Below are 14,339 nucleotides of genomic sequence, written 5' to 3'. Positions count from 1 at the left end.
TTTACATATGTAAAATACCACTTTCATAAGGCACCTATGTAAAATTTATACATAGTGTTTTATGCTCTTTTTTAAACTGGATATGTTATGAAATGTGACAGGCCTAGTGACCATTTTTCCTACAAATTATTATTCACCTCTTCCAAGATGTGTATTGTATTGAGCCATGCCCTTGGACTTAAAGTGTTTGGATGAGTACCATTGCATAATTTTATGTTATCATGGTTACATATGCTCTAATTTCACTTAGTCTCTATGATGGGAAGTATCATGTATAATCAATAGCAAAATATTTTCCACAAATAGATACTAATTTAAACTCCTTTTGAGTTAATTATTATTCATTTGTTCTAAAGTTTATCAATATTATTAATTTTTTCCCAAATTGGGTTTTTATTTTGCATTTCTTTAATTTCTAAAAATTTTGAATTTTTAAATCTAATAAACATAACTCATGTATAAATTTGCAGTTCAAATTTTTGGCCTTTATATTTTATATGATTTCTGGCTTAAAAGATGAGAAAATGGATCCAAAAATGCAGCTAGAGTTTGATTTCAACAAAAAGAAAAAAGTTTAAATTATTTTTTAAAATTGCCTTTTTTATCCTCATCATTTATTATAGGTCTCTTTTGTGATTGTAAGTGTAGGTTATTTAAAGTGGATTCTAGGGCTTATCTTTGGAAGTTACTACAGGAAAAATAAATAAGAAATATCTCAACACTATGGCTGCAGGAAAGTGAGTAAATGTCCCCAAAATCATATGGTAATTAAATTGTTAAATGACATATTTACTAAACATCCACTCCTTAAAGAATTTTTTTCATAAATATTTTTGGCAGTGAATCATGAATTCTATTATTTGGATTTTGGTGTTTAATATAAATTCATATGGAATAAAATTTGGCCAATCCTAGAAATATTCATACATAATTTGTTGTTTACTTAATGACATGCTGAGGAGATAGCAACTAATGAGCATATTTATTTTTAGAAATAGTTACTTTTTTGCTTTTCAGTTTCTAATAAGCCTTTTAGATTTATTGCCTTACTGAGTCTCTCAGGGCCACTGATTTTTTTTTTTTTTTTTTTTTTTTTTCATTTTGTAATCTCCAGGCATTTACGCTTCTAAGAAATCTGTCTTGGGAGCTCTGTTTCTGAAGAGTTTCTTAACATGAAAAAAAAGTATTTGTGTTGCCCCTGAAATGTAATGTCAATGCACTCTCTTCAAAATGGAAAGAAAATAATATTTCCCCAGACTGACATCCCTGTGTCAGGAGCTAACAATACATTGATGGTCTTTGAAGAAATTTCATACAGTTCTGTCTCTGGGTAGTGTGATGTGGGCTGCTGAATTGCCATTTAATATACAAATACCCATGGTTTTTTATCTGTACTGTGGGAATAATTTTAGAGGATACAGATGAATAATGCTCTTCATTGAGGCTATGAATACCTGTATGTTCTGTAGTGCACAGCTGACAAAGCCCCTGGAAAACACTGTGCAAATACTAATTGGTTAATGATTATCTGCCACTCACATAAAATTTATTTCAAAAGCTTGTAATAACCTTTTCACTTTAGGCATCCATGTCATCCACATTCCCTAGTATAAAAGTATGAATCTTTCTTTTCTGAATTCCAGGGTCCTTTTCTCTTGTGCTTCAAAGTGGTGCAAATAATTATGGGTTTTTTTGTCTTTCTTTTACACTGTATTTCTAATAAAAATGTTCTCTGCTCCATGTCTCTATTTCCCATGTCCAGCTATGTTTAGAAAATGACATAGAAAATTGTATTTGATAATTTATAAAGGAGAGTTGAAAATACTTCTGGTTCATGTCTTCCTTCCTTAGAAACTGAATAAGAAGTATGCTTGGTCCTGAAAAGGGAGCAGCATAACCTATAAGATATATAGAAAAAAATGTTGATTGATTGTATATTCTCTTCTAAGAATTGTCTGTTCAGATCCTTGGCCCATTTGTTGAATGGGTTGTTGTTGTTGTTGTTATTATTATTTGCTTAGATTATTGAGTTCTTTGTGTACCCTAGAGATTAGTACTCTATCTGATGTGTGAGGGGTAAAAAATTCCTCCTAGGATGTAGGCTCTCTCTTCACCTCACAGATTGTTTCTTTTGCTGAGAATAAACTTTTAGTTTGATTTCATCTCATTTATTGATTATTTGTTTTAATTCTTGTGCTATAGGTGTCTTGTAAAGGAAATTGGGGCCTAATCCTACATAATGAAGATTAGAGCCTGCATTTTATTCTATTAGATGCAAAATCTCTGGTTTAATTCCTTGGTTCTTGATACACTTTGAGTTGAGTTTTGTGCATGGTGAGAGATAGGGTTTGTTGAAGAGGCTATATTTTCTCCAGTGCATGTTTTTGGCACCTTTGTCTAATATATGATAATTGTAATTTTTTGGGTTAGTCTCTGTGTCCTCTATTCTGTACAATTTGTCTATCAGTCTTTTTTGTTGCCAATGCCATGCTGTTTTTGTTACCATTGCTCTGTAGTATAGTTTAAGGTCTGGTATAGTGATGCCACCTGCTTCACTCTTCCTGCTAAGGATTGCCTTAGCTATTCAGGGTCTCTTATTTTTCCAGATAAATTTCGTGGTTGCTTTTCTATTTCTATGGGGAATGCCATTGGGATTTTGATCAGAATTGCAGTAAATTTGTATAGTGCTTTTGATAGCATGGTCATTTTGATAATATTAATTCTGCCTATTCATGAGCAAGGTAGATCTTTCCATCTTCTAAGGTATTTTCTGATTTTTTTCTTTAAGGTTCTGTAGTTTTTTCTTATATAGATCTTTCACCTCTTTCATTAAGTTGATTCACAAGTATCTTATTTTTTTTTGAAGTTATTGTAAATGGAGTAGTTTTCTTCACCACCATATGTACTCTATCTTTTGTATGTAAATTTTTAAGCTTTGTATTTTTTATATATTTCAGTATTATTTATTAATAACTTATATTCAGCATTTAATGTGTCAATATGTTGTTATGTTTTATGAGTCTAGGGATAAAATAGCATTTTATTATCACACTGTTTTCCCAATATCCTAGCATCTTTCTTTGGAATGAATGCCATTTTTCCTCTTCCCTGCACTGCAATCTTCATTATGTATCACTGCCTAAATAACAAGAGGCTTATAAAGAGTTTTGTTTTTGTTGTTGTTTCCTGTAATTCCACCATTTATTTTATTATGAGGTTTACCCTGATTGATTTAACTTCATAGCATCAATCATGTGGCATCATGATATTTTCATCAGCAGTAGACTTTATGTACAACAGTGGATATAGCAAATATCTTAGCCATGAACTAGTCTATACCATCTAGATTCTTGTCATTATACTCAGAGAAATGAAAAATTGCAGAATATTCTTAGGATAAAATTTCCATCAGAGTGTATTTCCATCAAGTGAGAAATCATTATATATGCATATATTTGCAATTATATACTATATAATTAAAATAATTATTATTTGTTGAATTTTCAAATTTGCTACTGCTTTTTTAATTGTATCTGCTTTCTTTATTTGTACTGTAAATTGAACCCAGGGGTGCTTATCCATGAAGCCACATCCTCAGTCCTTTCTGTATTTTATTTTATCAGTCTTGCTGAGTTGCCAAGTGCCTCATTAAGTTGCTCAATACAATATATATATAAGACAATATTATATATAATATTGTCTTCAAATTTATGATCCTTTTTCCTCATCCTCCTCAGTCACTGGAACTACAGTTGTCCATCACTAGACCTTGCTCATTTGCTTTTTAAAAGCACCAACATTGATATTGGTAACTCTTTCTGTGTTATGTTCATCTTTAATATCTTCTAATTTTTCTCATTTGCTTAAGATTTTCTTTACTTTTAGTTTATAAAATTTACTTTTCATTGGGATTGAGGATTTGATAATAAATTCTTAGTCACTTTATGGCTTACTAATTAATTTCTGTATGTTTTATTTTCAACCTCAGGTTTAGTTGAATTTTAATTTTTGCAGCTGTATAGAGGTCTAAGTGAAACATAATAACCTCTATGGATATTGTTTAAAGAAATGGAAAGACAATTTAACCCAGGTTTTTTACTGTACTGTATATACCCGAAGGACATAAAATCAGAATGCTACATTGACTCAGCCACATTAATGTTTATAGCAGTACAATTCACAATAGCTAAGCTATAAAACCAAACATTCAATGAGGAATGGGTCCATTCAATGATGACAAGATAAAAAATTGTTGCTTATGTACACAATAAATTATTAATCTGCCATAAAGAAGAATAACTTTATGATATTTGCCAATAAATGAATGGATCTGGAGATGTTATGCTTAGTAAAACAAACCATTTCTTTAAAACTGAATTTTTTTTTTCTTTCTGATATGTGAAATCTAAAGTTCATAAAGTGGGGAAGGGTAAGAAAACAAGAACAGTAGATTGCACAGTGGTAAATAAATAAATAAATAAAAAGGAAGGAGATAGAAATATTAAAGATATATATAAATCCTACCATCATAGTCACCAACAAGAACAGGATTCTAATTAGGATAAGATATATCCCGTGCTTATTAATACCATAAAAATTGATTCTACTCTCAGGTAGAACTAGAAAGAATCAAAAAATATATATATTTTTTGAAAAGATATATCTATATTCTATTATAAACATCTTACAATATATGCATCAATCTAATTATGCATATATTATTTTGTATGTTAAAATTATAAAACGGAAAATGCAAACAGGATTGTTTTTGTTATTTTTTATATTAATAACATACATAAATACCATAAAATGTTTGAACTTAAATTCACTATTAAATATTTCCATTAAGTGGTCTGTCTACTTTGTTACATTTCAAAATTTTTCTTATACCATTGGTATTGGGATTACTAGAGATCTCACTACATATTCAGAAAATCCAGCTCTATCAGAGAAATAACAAATAAGATTCTACACTTTAGTAAATTTCTGATTAGTGATTGTACAATTAAAATTTGAGGATTCCCTTTTTTAATTACAATAATTTTTTCATCTGAACAATATACATAATTTAGATCATGATATAAAAAATCAAAAAATGTATATTTTTGTGGTAATGCCTGAGATTTATATTGTGTTTAACAAATGTGGAAATATATATATATATATATATATATATATATATATATATATATATATATATATATATATATATATTTAAGTTTATATATATATATATATTTAAGTTTATATATATATATATATATATATATATATATATATATATATATATATATATATATATATATAAACTTAAATCACTTTTTCTGCAGAAGTAGATAATAGTATCATTTTGTTCCAAAACACCACCTACATGATAGTCTACTAATTCTCATTTTAACTTCAATTACCTTACAGACTGTACAAATGTTCATGTTGTCAATGTGTTATTTACTTATCTATTCTTTTTACAGTTACTGTTATCATTCAGGGATATAGCCATTGATTTTACTGAAGAGGAATGGGAATGCCTTCAACCTGCTCAGAAAAACTTATATAGAGATGTGATGTTAGAGAACTATAGAAACTTTGCCTTCCTTGGTAAGTTTAATTTCCCTTTAAAATTTTTAATTAATAGTTATTATTTGATGTACTTCTGTTGTATCTTCTGGGAACTTCTCTGTAAGAATGAGTTTCAGATTTGTGTTTCAAAGAAAAAGGGCATTTTTAATACAGATAATTTACTCTTTAATATATATTATGTTACTCTTTAATCTCTCTCTTTCTTGGTATGTTATACATTCTCCACTTTAGATAAGTAGTTCCTAGCATACTTTAATGATGTAAACTCTTGTAGCCTACACAGAGCAGGGGACACAGCGAGATGTTCAAATGGAGAAAACCAATATAAAAAATGTTGGTAGAGTAGTTATTTAGCAGAAAAAAACATTTCAGAAGCTTAGGTTTATTTCTTTTGATTTTAATCATTGAACACATACTGCCCTACATTTATCACATTTTCAAATTCTTTGTGATCCTCCATTTTCTTCTTTAGTGATATCCCAGTTTATTCAGATTAACTATCAAAACTTACGTTTTATTGTTAGGGCCAGCATGATGTGTTACAAATCTTCTTGTGAGGAAACCTGTAAAGAAGCAAAGAGAAGAGAGAGACTCAATCTCAGTGAAAAGTTAAAAAAACTGACCACTCCTCTTCATGGCTGTACATAGTATACCCCAAAATTACATAGCTTCTGTTGCAATGACTACATTCTAACCTAGTATTATTTTAACACCAAGTGTTAGCTAACCAAGATAACGTACAGTTAATACAAACATAGAGTCTTTTCTCCCAAAGGACATTACCACAGAAACTAGATAGTGCACCTGTAGAGTTGTCTTAATAGCTTCAGAGAGAAACTGCTGGGAATTTCAATTGTGGGACTCAGGGTGCCAGTTTCCATCACCCCCACACTTTCTATTTCCAAGGTCAGAATACCTAAAGCCCCCCCCCCCACTCTTTTTTAAGGCCTTTTGAAAAAATAATATTACTTATCTCATTAATGCTGGTGGGGGCAAAAAATAGGACAGCCATAGACAACAGCAAGTACCAACATCAGTAAACATCCACCTATGAATATTTTTTGATGCAGATGAAATTGAGTAAACATGACGTTAGCCAATCCAACAAGTCAATCATCAATCATCTTGTTGTACCTTTTTAATCATATCTTTAAGGTAATCTAACTCTTTTGAAATCAAATTACTATTATCACTTAAATTGAAGGAACACATGTAATTAAACTTATGATATCCATTATGATATAACAATAACAGATAATCAATTGCAATCATGAATTTTAAGTATGGCTTCACAATGTTGTTTTTGTTCTTCATTAAGCATATTAACAGCCATGGAGGCATGACTAATACTTTTTATGATAGCATAGGTGAGTTTCATAGTAGTTTTGTAAGCCCATAGAGCTAGTCAGGGAAACCCACTAAGGAAAATGTCAGAGCATCAAATTCTGCCTTAGAAAGAAGGTTCACTGAATTATCACAGTTTTTATCAAGAGGAATAGACCTTTTATGAATAATTGTGCAGTATTGTGACCTATTAAATACTATGTGGATGGTAAGGACACAGTTATTCTGCTAACACAACAATGAATACCATGAGATATTTTTTCAGGTATATAACAATTTCATCCAAGTGAGTCAAGATATTGTAATGGGTTGTAGAAGTCCAGGATCTGACAGTACTGAATTTCCCACAAGTGGTGTACAAAAGCAGAGCAAAGCATTAACAGTTTTGTGTGAGTTTAGCAACCAAAGAAGTAACTAAGTTATCCATAGTACATTCTACCATATTTGAGCCAACTCCTTTGGAGCTGAGGTTATTAATGGTTTTATATTCCCCCAAGTATTTGGAATTATAGTATCTTGGCTTCCTCTTTTAATGTTTCTCCTCTTTTGAGGAGAATGATTATTCTCTTGTTTGGAGGGACTCTTCTCTTCCAGGGTTAAATGAATCTTACTAATCAGCTTGTCAAGTACCTGATGTACATTTATAATTGCTATATTTCATGCATCAAAAAGAATATGTTTGCATAATTTTAACAGTCTATGCTTTTCCCCACATGATCAAAGGCATAGTACCTTGCCATGCTGATAAGCTGGAATCTTATATATACAGATAGATAGATAGATAGATAGATAATGGATGTTTGAAAATAAAATGCCTATTCAATGCAGATGACCAATTTTGAGTATTAATTTTATGTTGTATATTGAGCACATTAAGTGTAAATAAAACATTATTTAATGTATATTTTAATATGAGAGAGGCTAGATCTTTTGTTTGTTTCTGTTTGAAAAGGCAAGGATCGGGATATAATTTATTCATTCAACAAAAGCTTGTCCAAAACGATTATGAGAAACTTCATAATTTAAAACTATATCTCATTCATTAAAAATTGTGCAAAAGGATGAGATATAAAGGCAGAGGCATTATCCATCTTTAAACAAATAGGCCCTCTAGGAGCAGATCATGCTTGGTTTCTTTTAATGCTCTCTGCTGGTACTGACTTAGAAGTTTCTTTGTTTAGATTTAATTCTGTTAGTAAATTTTTATTGGGTTTTGTAATAATGCATTAATAATCATAAATATTTTGAAGTGAATAACTCATTATACTTCTGCTTTGTAAGCTTTTTTTCTATATTTCTTATTTTTTCTATTGTGATTAATGATTTAATTTCTAGATCATTGCTTTTCATTGTGGCATGATTGGATTTTTTACAAATATATATATATATATATATATATATATATATTATATCCCCTCAAGTGTAATGTGTGTGTGTGTGTGTGTGTATATCCCACTTATTTTTATATATCCTATAGGTTTTTAATTTTTACAGTATTTTACAAGTTGCTTAGACTAGTCTTAAACTTGGTCCTGCATGATAAGCCTCTCCCATATTGGTAGAATTTCAGATTTGCACACTTAGGAATGCCCCTCTCATTTTTTTCCTTAAAGAATTATTCACATACACAATTTGTGCTTATTTATATTTATATTTTTGTCTCAATTTCACTCTCTAAACTTTCTTTAAATCGTTATTTAGTGTTCTTTGAGTAATTCATAATTGCCAGTATCCTAAATTTCAGTTTTTAGTGTTTTTTTTTTTTTCTTGTCTCTTGGATTAAGCCATGCTTCTCTTTGTTTATATTTGCTGTATTACTTTTTTTTTTTTTTATTAAAGGAGCCAACAGTAGATTATATAGTTCATTTTTGGAAAAAAAGTATAAAAAAAAACTCTTAAATAAATAAAAATAGGCAAGAACAGTGCTGCATCCTTGTAATATTTGCTAATTGGGAGGCCATGAAAAAGTACTTCAAGATTGAGGGAAGTCATAGAAATTTAGAAACAGCATGAGTCAAAAAATTTTAAAAAGACTTGTTTTGTAGTTCAGTGATATAACATTTGGGGGGGGGGGGTTAATCTCAAGCACCACACATGAAAAATTAAAAGTTGGATGACCTAAAGTTCCAGAAATGCCAGTGCTAAATATGTATCCATGAATAATTAAATCAGAAAACTGAAGAGATACCTCTGCTTTTGTATTTAGTGCACACATTGTTCTCAGTATGCAGTACTTTGCATTAAGAGAAATGTGGCATGCAGAGATTAATTTCAGGAACATTTGATTCATATGTGGAATCAGAAATTTAGTGGGTAAAATTTTGCTCACCAGGTACTGTGTTTTGTGTAGGGTTGATATTATACTCAAAGTCACATATTTTTATTTTATTGAGCATAAAAGGGTCAAGAGTTTTGTTTTACCACATGGTGAGTGTATTATATTCTTCATAAATACTAATAGAAGAAATACAATACCTTGTAAGAACAAAACTGATAATTATCTAAAATAATAATTGTGTTAATTCATTCTTTTTTTGTGTTAATTCATTCTATTTAGTCATTTTACCTTGTATATATAGTATAAAATACCATGATATATTTAGGAAATAAACAAAGGTGTATTTGTCAATGAAAGAAATCATCATATCTCACAAATTTAAAAATATAAAAATCAATTTATTATACTTGATTGTTATGCATTGTCTTCATCCAAGTATTATGGCCATAGACTATCCAAGGTTTTTATAGTCATTTAAAATGTTTTAATGGAAAATTTTTTACACATATATGTGTATATTTCTTAGTAATTTTTTGTTCATTTTTCTTTTTAATAGTCCATAGCCTCTTTAATCTTGTTGAATATTTGTGGTATTATCACTCAAAATATAATAGTTATTTTCATGTCTGTATGTCATGGTAGACCAAAGCCAGTTTTTAGACACTCTTTGAAAAAGCCACAAATGTTTGTATGTTTTACATTTCTCTTGTTCTACTGAGAGTGAAGGTAGCTGATAGATATTTCCTAAATACACAATGCTATCTTATAGAGAACAAATGGCTGTGGATGATAAAAGTAACATACTTACCTTCTCTTTATTATATAACTCTTCTTAATAATGTATTCCTCTTGGATGCTGTGGTCTCTACAAAAATTTGAGTAATATTCTCAAGGTATTTTTGTTTGTGCATTTTTATTGAACTGATATATATTTTGATTTATGATGACTTGGACTTACTAATCTGCTACACTCCTTATGTATTTATTCTACCTTAATTTCATGTTATGTATGCAAAATATATTTATCCCTGTCTAGTAGTTATTGTTTATTTTTTTAAATTTTTGTTTATTTCAGCCATGACTCCACATGATACCCAAGAATATTCACCAGAGAAGGGCATAAAACATATATTTCACAAATTGATAAATGGGAAATATAGAAGTTGTGATCTTGACTATTTACAACAAAAGAAAATATGGAAAACCACAAGTGAGAGTGAACACCAGAAATCATATAAAAAATCAGGCCTTGTTCACCACCAGAGAATTTATACTGGAGAGAAGCCCTACAAATATAAAAAATGTGGCAAAGCTTTTAGTAAAATAAATGATCTTATTAACCACAGAGTAACCCACACTGGACAGATGCCCTACCAATGGGCAGAATGTGATAAAGTTTATAAAGGAAAATCAATCTTTGTTAAGCAAAGCAGAATTCTCACTGAAGAGAAGCCCTACAAATGTGAAGAATATGGTAAAGTTTTTAGTCAAAAATTAAACATTATTTACCAAAGAAGAATTCACACTGGAGAAAAGCTCTACAAATGTAGAGAATGTGGCAAAGCTTTTAGTCAAAAAACAGACCTTATTCACCACAGCAGAACTCACACTGGAGAGAAGCCCTACAAATGTAAAGAATGTGGCAAAGATTTCAGTCATATATCACTCCTTATTCGCCACAGAAGAACTCACAGTGGAGAGAAGCCCTACAAATGTAAAGAATGTAGCAATGCTTTTAGTCAAAAATCAGACCTTGTTCACCACAGCAGAACTCACACTGGAGAGAAGCCCTACAAATGTAAAGAATGTGGCAAAGCTTTCAGTAGAAAAGTAGGACTTACTTACCACAGGAGAACTCACACTGGAGAGAAGCCCTACAAATGTAAAGATTGTGGCAAAGCTTTCAGTAGAAAAGAAGGACTTACTTACCACAGGAGAACTCACACTGGAGAGAAGCCCTACATATGTAAAGAATGTGGCAAAGCTTTCAGTAAAAAATCAGACCTTATTTGCCACAGCAGAACTCACACTGGAGAGAAGCCCTACAAATGTAAAGAATGTGGCAAAGCTTTCACTCGAAAATTACAACTTATTCGCCACAGCAGAACTCACACTGAAGAGAAGCCCTACAAATGTAAAGAATGTGGCAAAGCTTTCAGTCACAAAATAGACCTTATTCACCACAGCAGAACTCACAATGGAGAGAAGCCCTACAAATGTAAAGAATGTGGCAAAGCTTTCAGTCGAAAATCACACCTTATTTGCCACAGTAGAACTCACACTGGAGAGAAACCCTACAAATGTAAAGAATGTGGCAAAGCTTTTAGTCAAAAAACAGACCTTATTCACCACAGCAGAACTCACACTGGAGAGAAGCCCTACAAATGTAAAGAATGTGGCAAAGATTTTAGTCATATATCACTCCTTATTCGCCACAGCAGAACTCACACTGGAGAGAAGCCCTACAAATGTAAAGAATGTGGCAAAGCTTTCAGTAGAAAAGTAGGACTTACTTACCACAGCAGAACTCACACTGGAGAGAAGCCCTACAAATGTAAAGATTGTGGCAAAGCTTTCAGTAGAAAAGAAGGACTTACTTACCACAGGAGAACTCACACTGGAGAGAAGCCGTACAAATGTAAAGAATGTGGCAAAGCTTTCAGTAAAAAATCAGACCTTATTTGCCACAGCAGAACTCACACTGGAGAGAAGCCCTACAAATGTAAAGAATGTGGCAAAGCTTTCAGTAAAAAATCAGACCTTATTTGCCACAACAGAACTCACACTGGAGAGAAGCCCTACAAATGTAAAGAATGTGGCAAAGCTTTCACTCAAAAATTACAACTTATTCGCCACAGCAGAACTCACACTGAAGAGAAGCCCTACAAATGTAAAGAATGTGGCAAAGCTTTCAGTCACAAAATAGACCTTATTCACCACAGCAGAACTCACACTGGAGAGAAGCCCTACAAATGTAAAGAATGTGGCAAAGCTTTCAGTCAAAAATCACACCTTATTTGCCACAGTAGAACTCACACTGGAGAGAAGCCCTACAAATGTAAAGAATGTGGCAAAGCTTTCAGTCGAAAATCACACCTTATTTGCCACAGTAGAACTCACACTGGAGAGAAACCCTACAAATGTAAAGAATGTGGCAAAGCTTTCAGTCAAAAATCAAACCTTATTCGCCACAGAAGAATTCACACTGGAGAGAAGCCGTACCAATGCAAAGAATGTGGCAAAGCTTTCAGTCGAAAATCACACCTTATTTGCCACAGAGAATTCACACTCGAGAGAAGCCCTACAAATGTAAGGAATGTGGCAAAGCTTTTAGAATAAAACAGGCATTATTCACCATAGAAGAACTCACTCTGGAGAATAGTCCTAAAAATGTGAATAAAGTGGCAAAACTTTTAATAAAAAATAAAACTTTATTCACCACAGCAGAAGACACAATGGTGAATATGAAAAGTAAATAAAGTGATAATACTTTTAAAGAAAAACTAAACCTCATTAACAACAGAATTTATACAGGAAAGAACCCCTATGAATGAAAACAATGTATCAAAGCTTTTAATAAGAAATCATTTCTTTTTCACCACTAGGCTATTTATTCTGAAAAGAAGACATATAAATATAGAGAATGTAGAAATATTTTAAATTATATGTTGTACATTACTAGAAATCAGATAAAATATGCTGGAGTGAAGCTTTATAAATGAGACCATTGAACCATTCCTCTAAGAAAGGGTAAAAATTTAATCGCCACCACAATAATCTTAGCAGAGAGAAAGTTTTGAAATGTGAAAATTGACAATGTGACAATGCCTCCAAAATGTATTCACCAATACTCAGCACCTGTGGATACATACTGGTAAGAGAGAAAACAAATGGGGGATAAAACATTTCATTGCCACATGTTTCTTAAACACTACTGATTGGTGTAGAATTCACTGTCCCCAGAAACTCTAAAATGTTAAATAATATTTCCAAAACTTAATCAAATTTTAAATTCATTGAACATCTGAAAACTCATACCAGTAGTGAACATTGAAAATATTTTGTACAAAATATATGCCTTATACAACAACTAAACATTTATAGTAAACACCCTGACAAATATGAGAGTAAAATCATTATATATACATTAAACCTTGATATATATGATTATCAGTAAAAGACACAACTCATTTAAATATAGAATATAAGTAGTTGTGTTTAACTTTTGTTTAAATTTATTAAGCATTATCAAGTTATTTGGTAGTAATATCAGTCATAAATATCATACATGCATGGTGCAGAAACCTTATCTTTGAAAGCATATAATTTTCTTCTAAATAAAGTATTACTATTTTCACTTTTAAATATTAGAGAAAACAGTTATAAGAGATCTATCTTTTGATGTTTAACACTGAATTGTAATACTTTACACTTTATTTTTTTTTTTTTTTTGTATTGCAGTTTAAATTTAAGGATTTTTAAACACTGAGCCACATTCCTAAGCCCTCTCCCCACTATTTCAAATTCTGGGACTGGTCTTGCCAAGTTGCTTGAAATCACACTAAGTTTCTGAGGCTGAGTTTAAACTTCTGAAAATACTCAGCTTCCCAATTTGCTTGGATTACAAGCAAGGACCATCATGCTCACTTTACAGTGCATTTTTTTTACCTATATTTACCTTATGTATGCAATATGTCTTTATAACTGAATATTTGTTTATATGTTAACACTCATGTATTGCATCATGTCAAAGTGTTCCACTTGACTAAATTATTTATGCAACATTAAAACATACTGTTGAATAAATAATACTCTAGCATCTCTCAATACTTTTACACATTTTAATAAAACTTAATATGGAATATAATTGCATAAGTCAGATCATTATAATTTTCTCTGTTTGTATTTACAGTGAAATTAAGTGTTCTATGAAGGACATAGATATAAAAAAAGCCCCAGATTTTCATATCTTGAATTACAAATTTTAACATTTTAACAATTCCTATTGATTTGAAGAGACTGAATTTCCACAAATGTAAAGATAGCTCTTGTGGAGAGAAGAGCTTTATCTTTCTTGTGTGTGCATAATGGCCTTCTAGACTTCAGCCTCATTGGGGCCATTTCATTTTTCTGTGAA

General features: G+C 31.0%; 1 protein-coding gene across 1 annotated transcript in view; it reads left to right on the top strand.

Annotated features, from left to right (window-relative positions):
* The window catches only part of LOC139704214 (zinc finger protein 420-like), a 28,986-nt gene extending 16,179 nt beyond the window's left edge, over positions 1-12,807 (top strand). Inside the window, 5 exon segments of the mRNA XM_071607265.1 lie at positions 5,472-5,598; positions 5,855-5,913; positions 10,466-12,476; positions 12,479-12,552; positions 12,712-12,807. Of these exon segments, the coding sequence (XP_071463366.1) occupies positions 5,472-5,598; positions 5,855-5,913; positions 10,466-12,476; positions 12,479-12,552; positions 12,712-12,807 (2,367 nt within the window).
* The last annotated feature ends 1,532 nt before the right edge of the window (positions 12,808-14,339 follow it).

The sequence above is a fragment of the Marmota flaviventris genome, unplaced genomic scaffold (genome assembly GCF_047511675.1).
Source record: "Marmota flaviventris isolate mMarFla1 unplaced genomic scaffold, mMarFla1.hap1 Scaffold_45, whole genome shotgun sequence".
Classification (NCBI taxonomy): domain Eukaryota; kingdom Metazoa; phylum Chordata; class Mammalia; order Rodentia; family Sciuridae; genus Marmota; species Marmota flaviventris.
The sequence above is the reverse complement of the archived record's forward strand: the minus strand, read 5'-3'. Positions and strand labels throughout refer to the sequence as shown.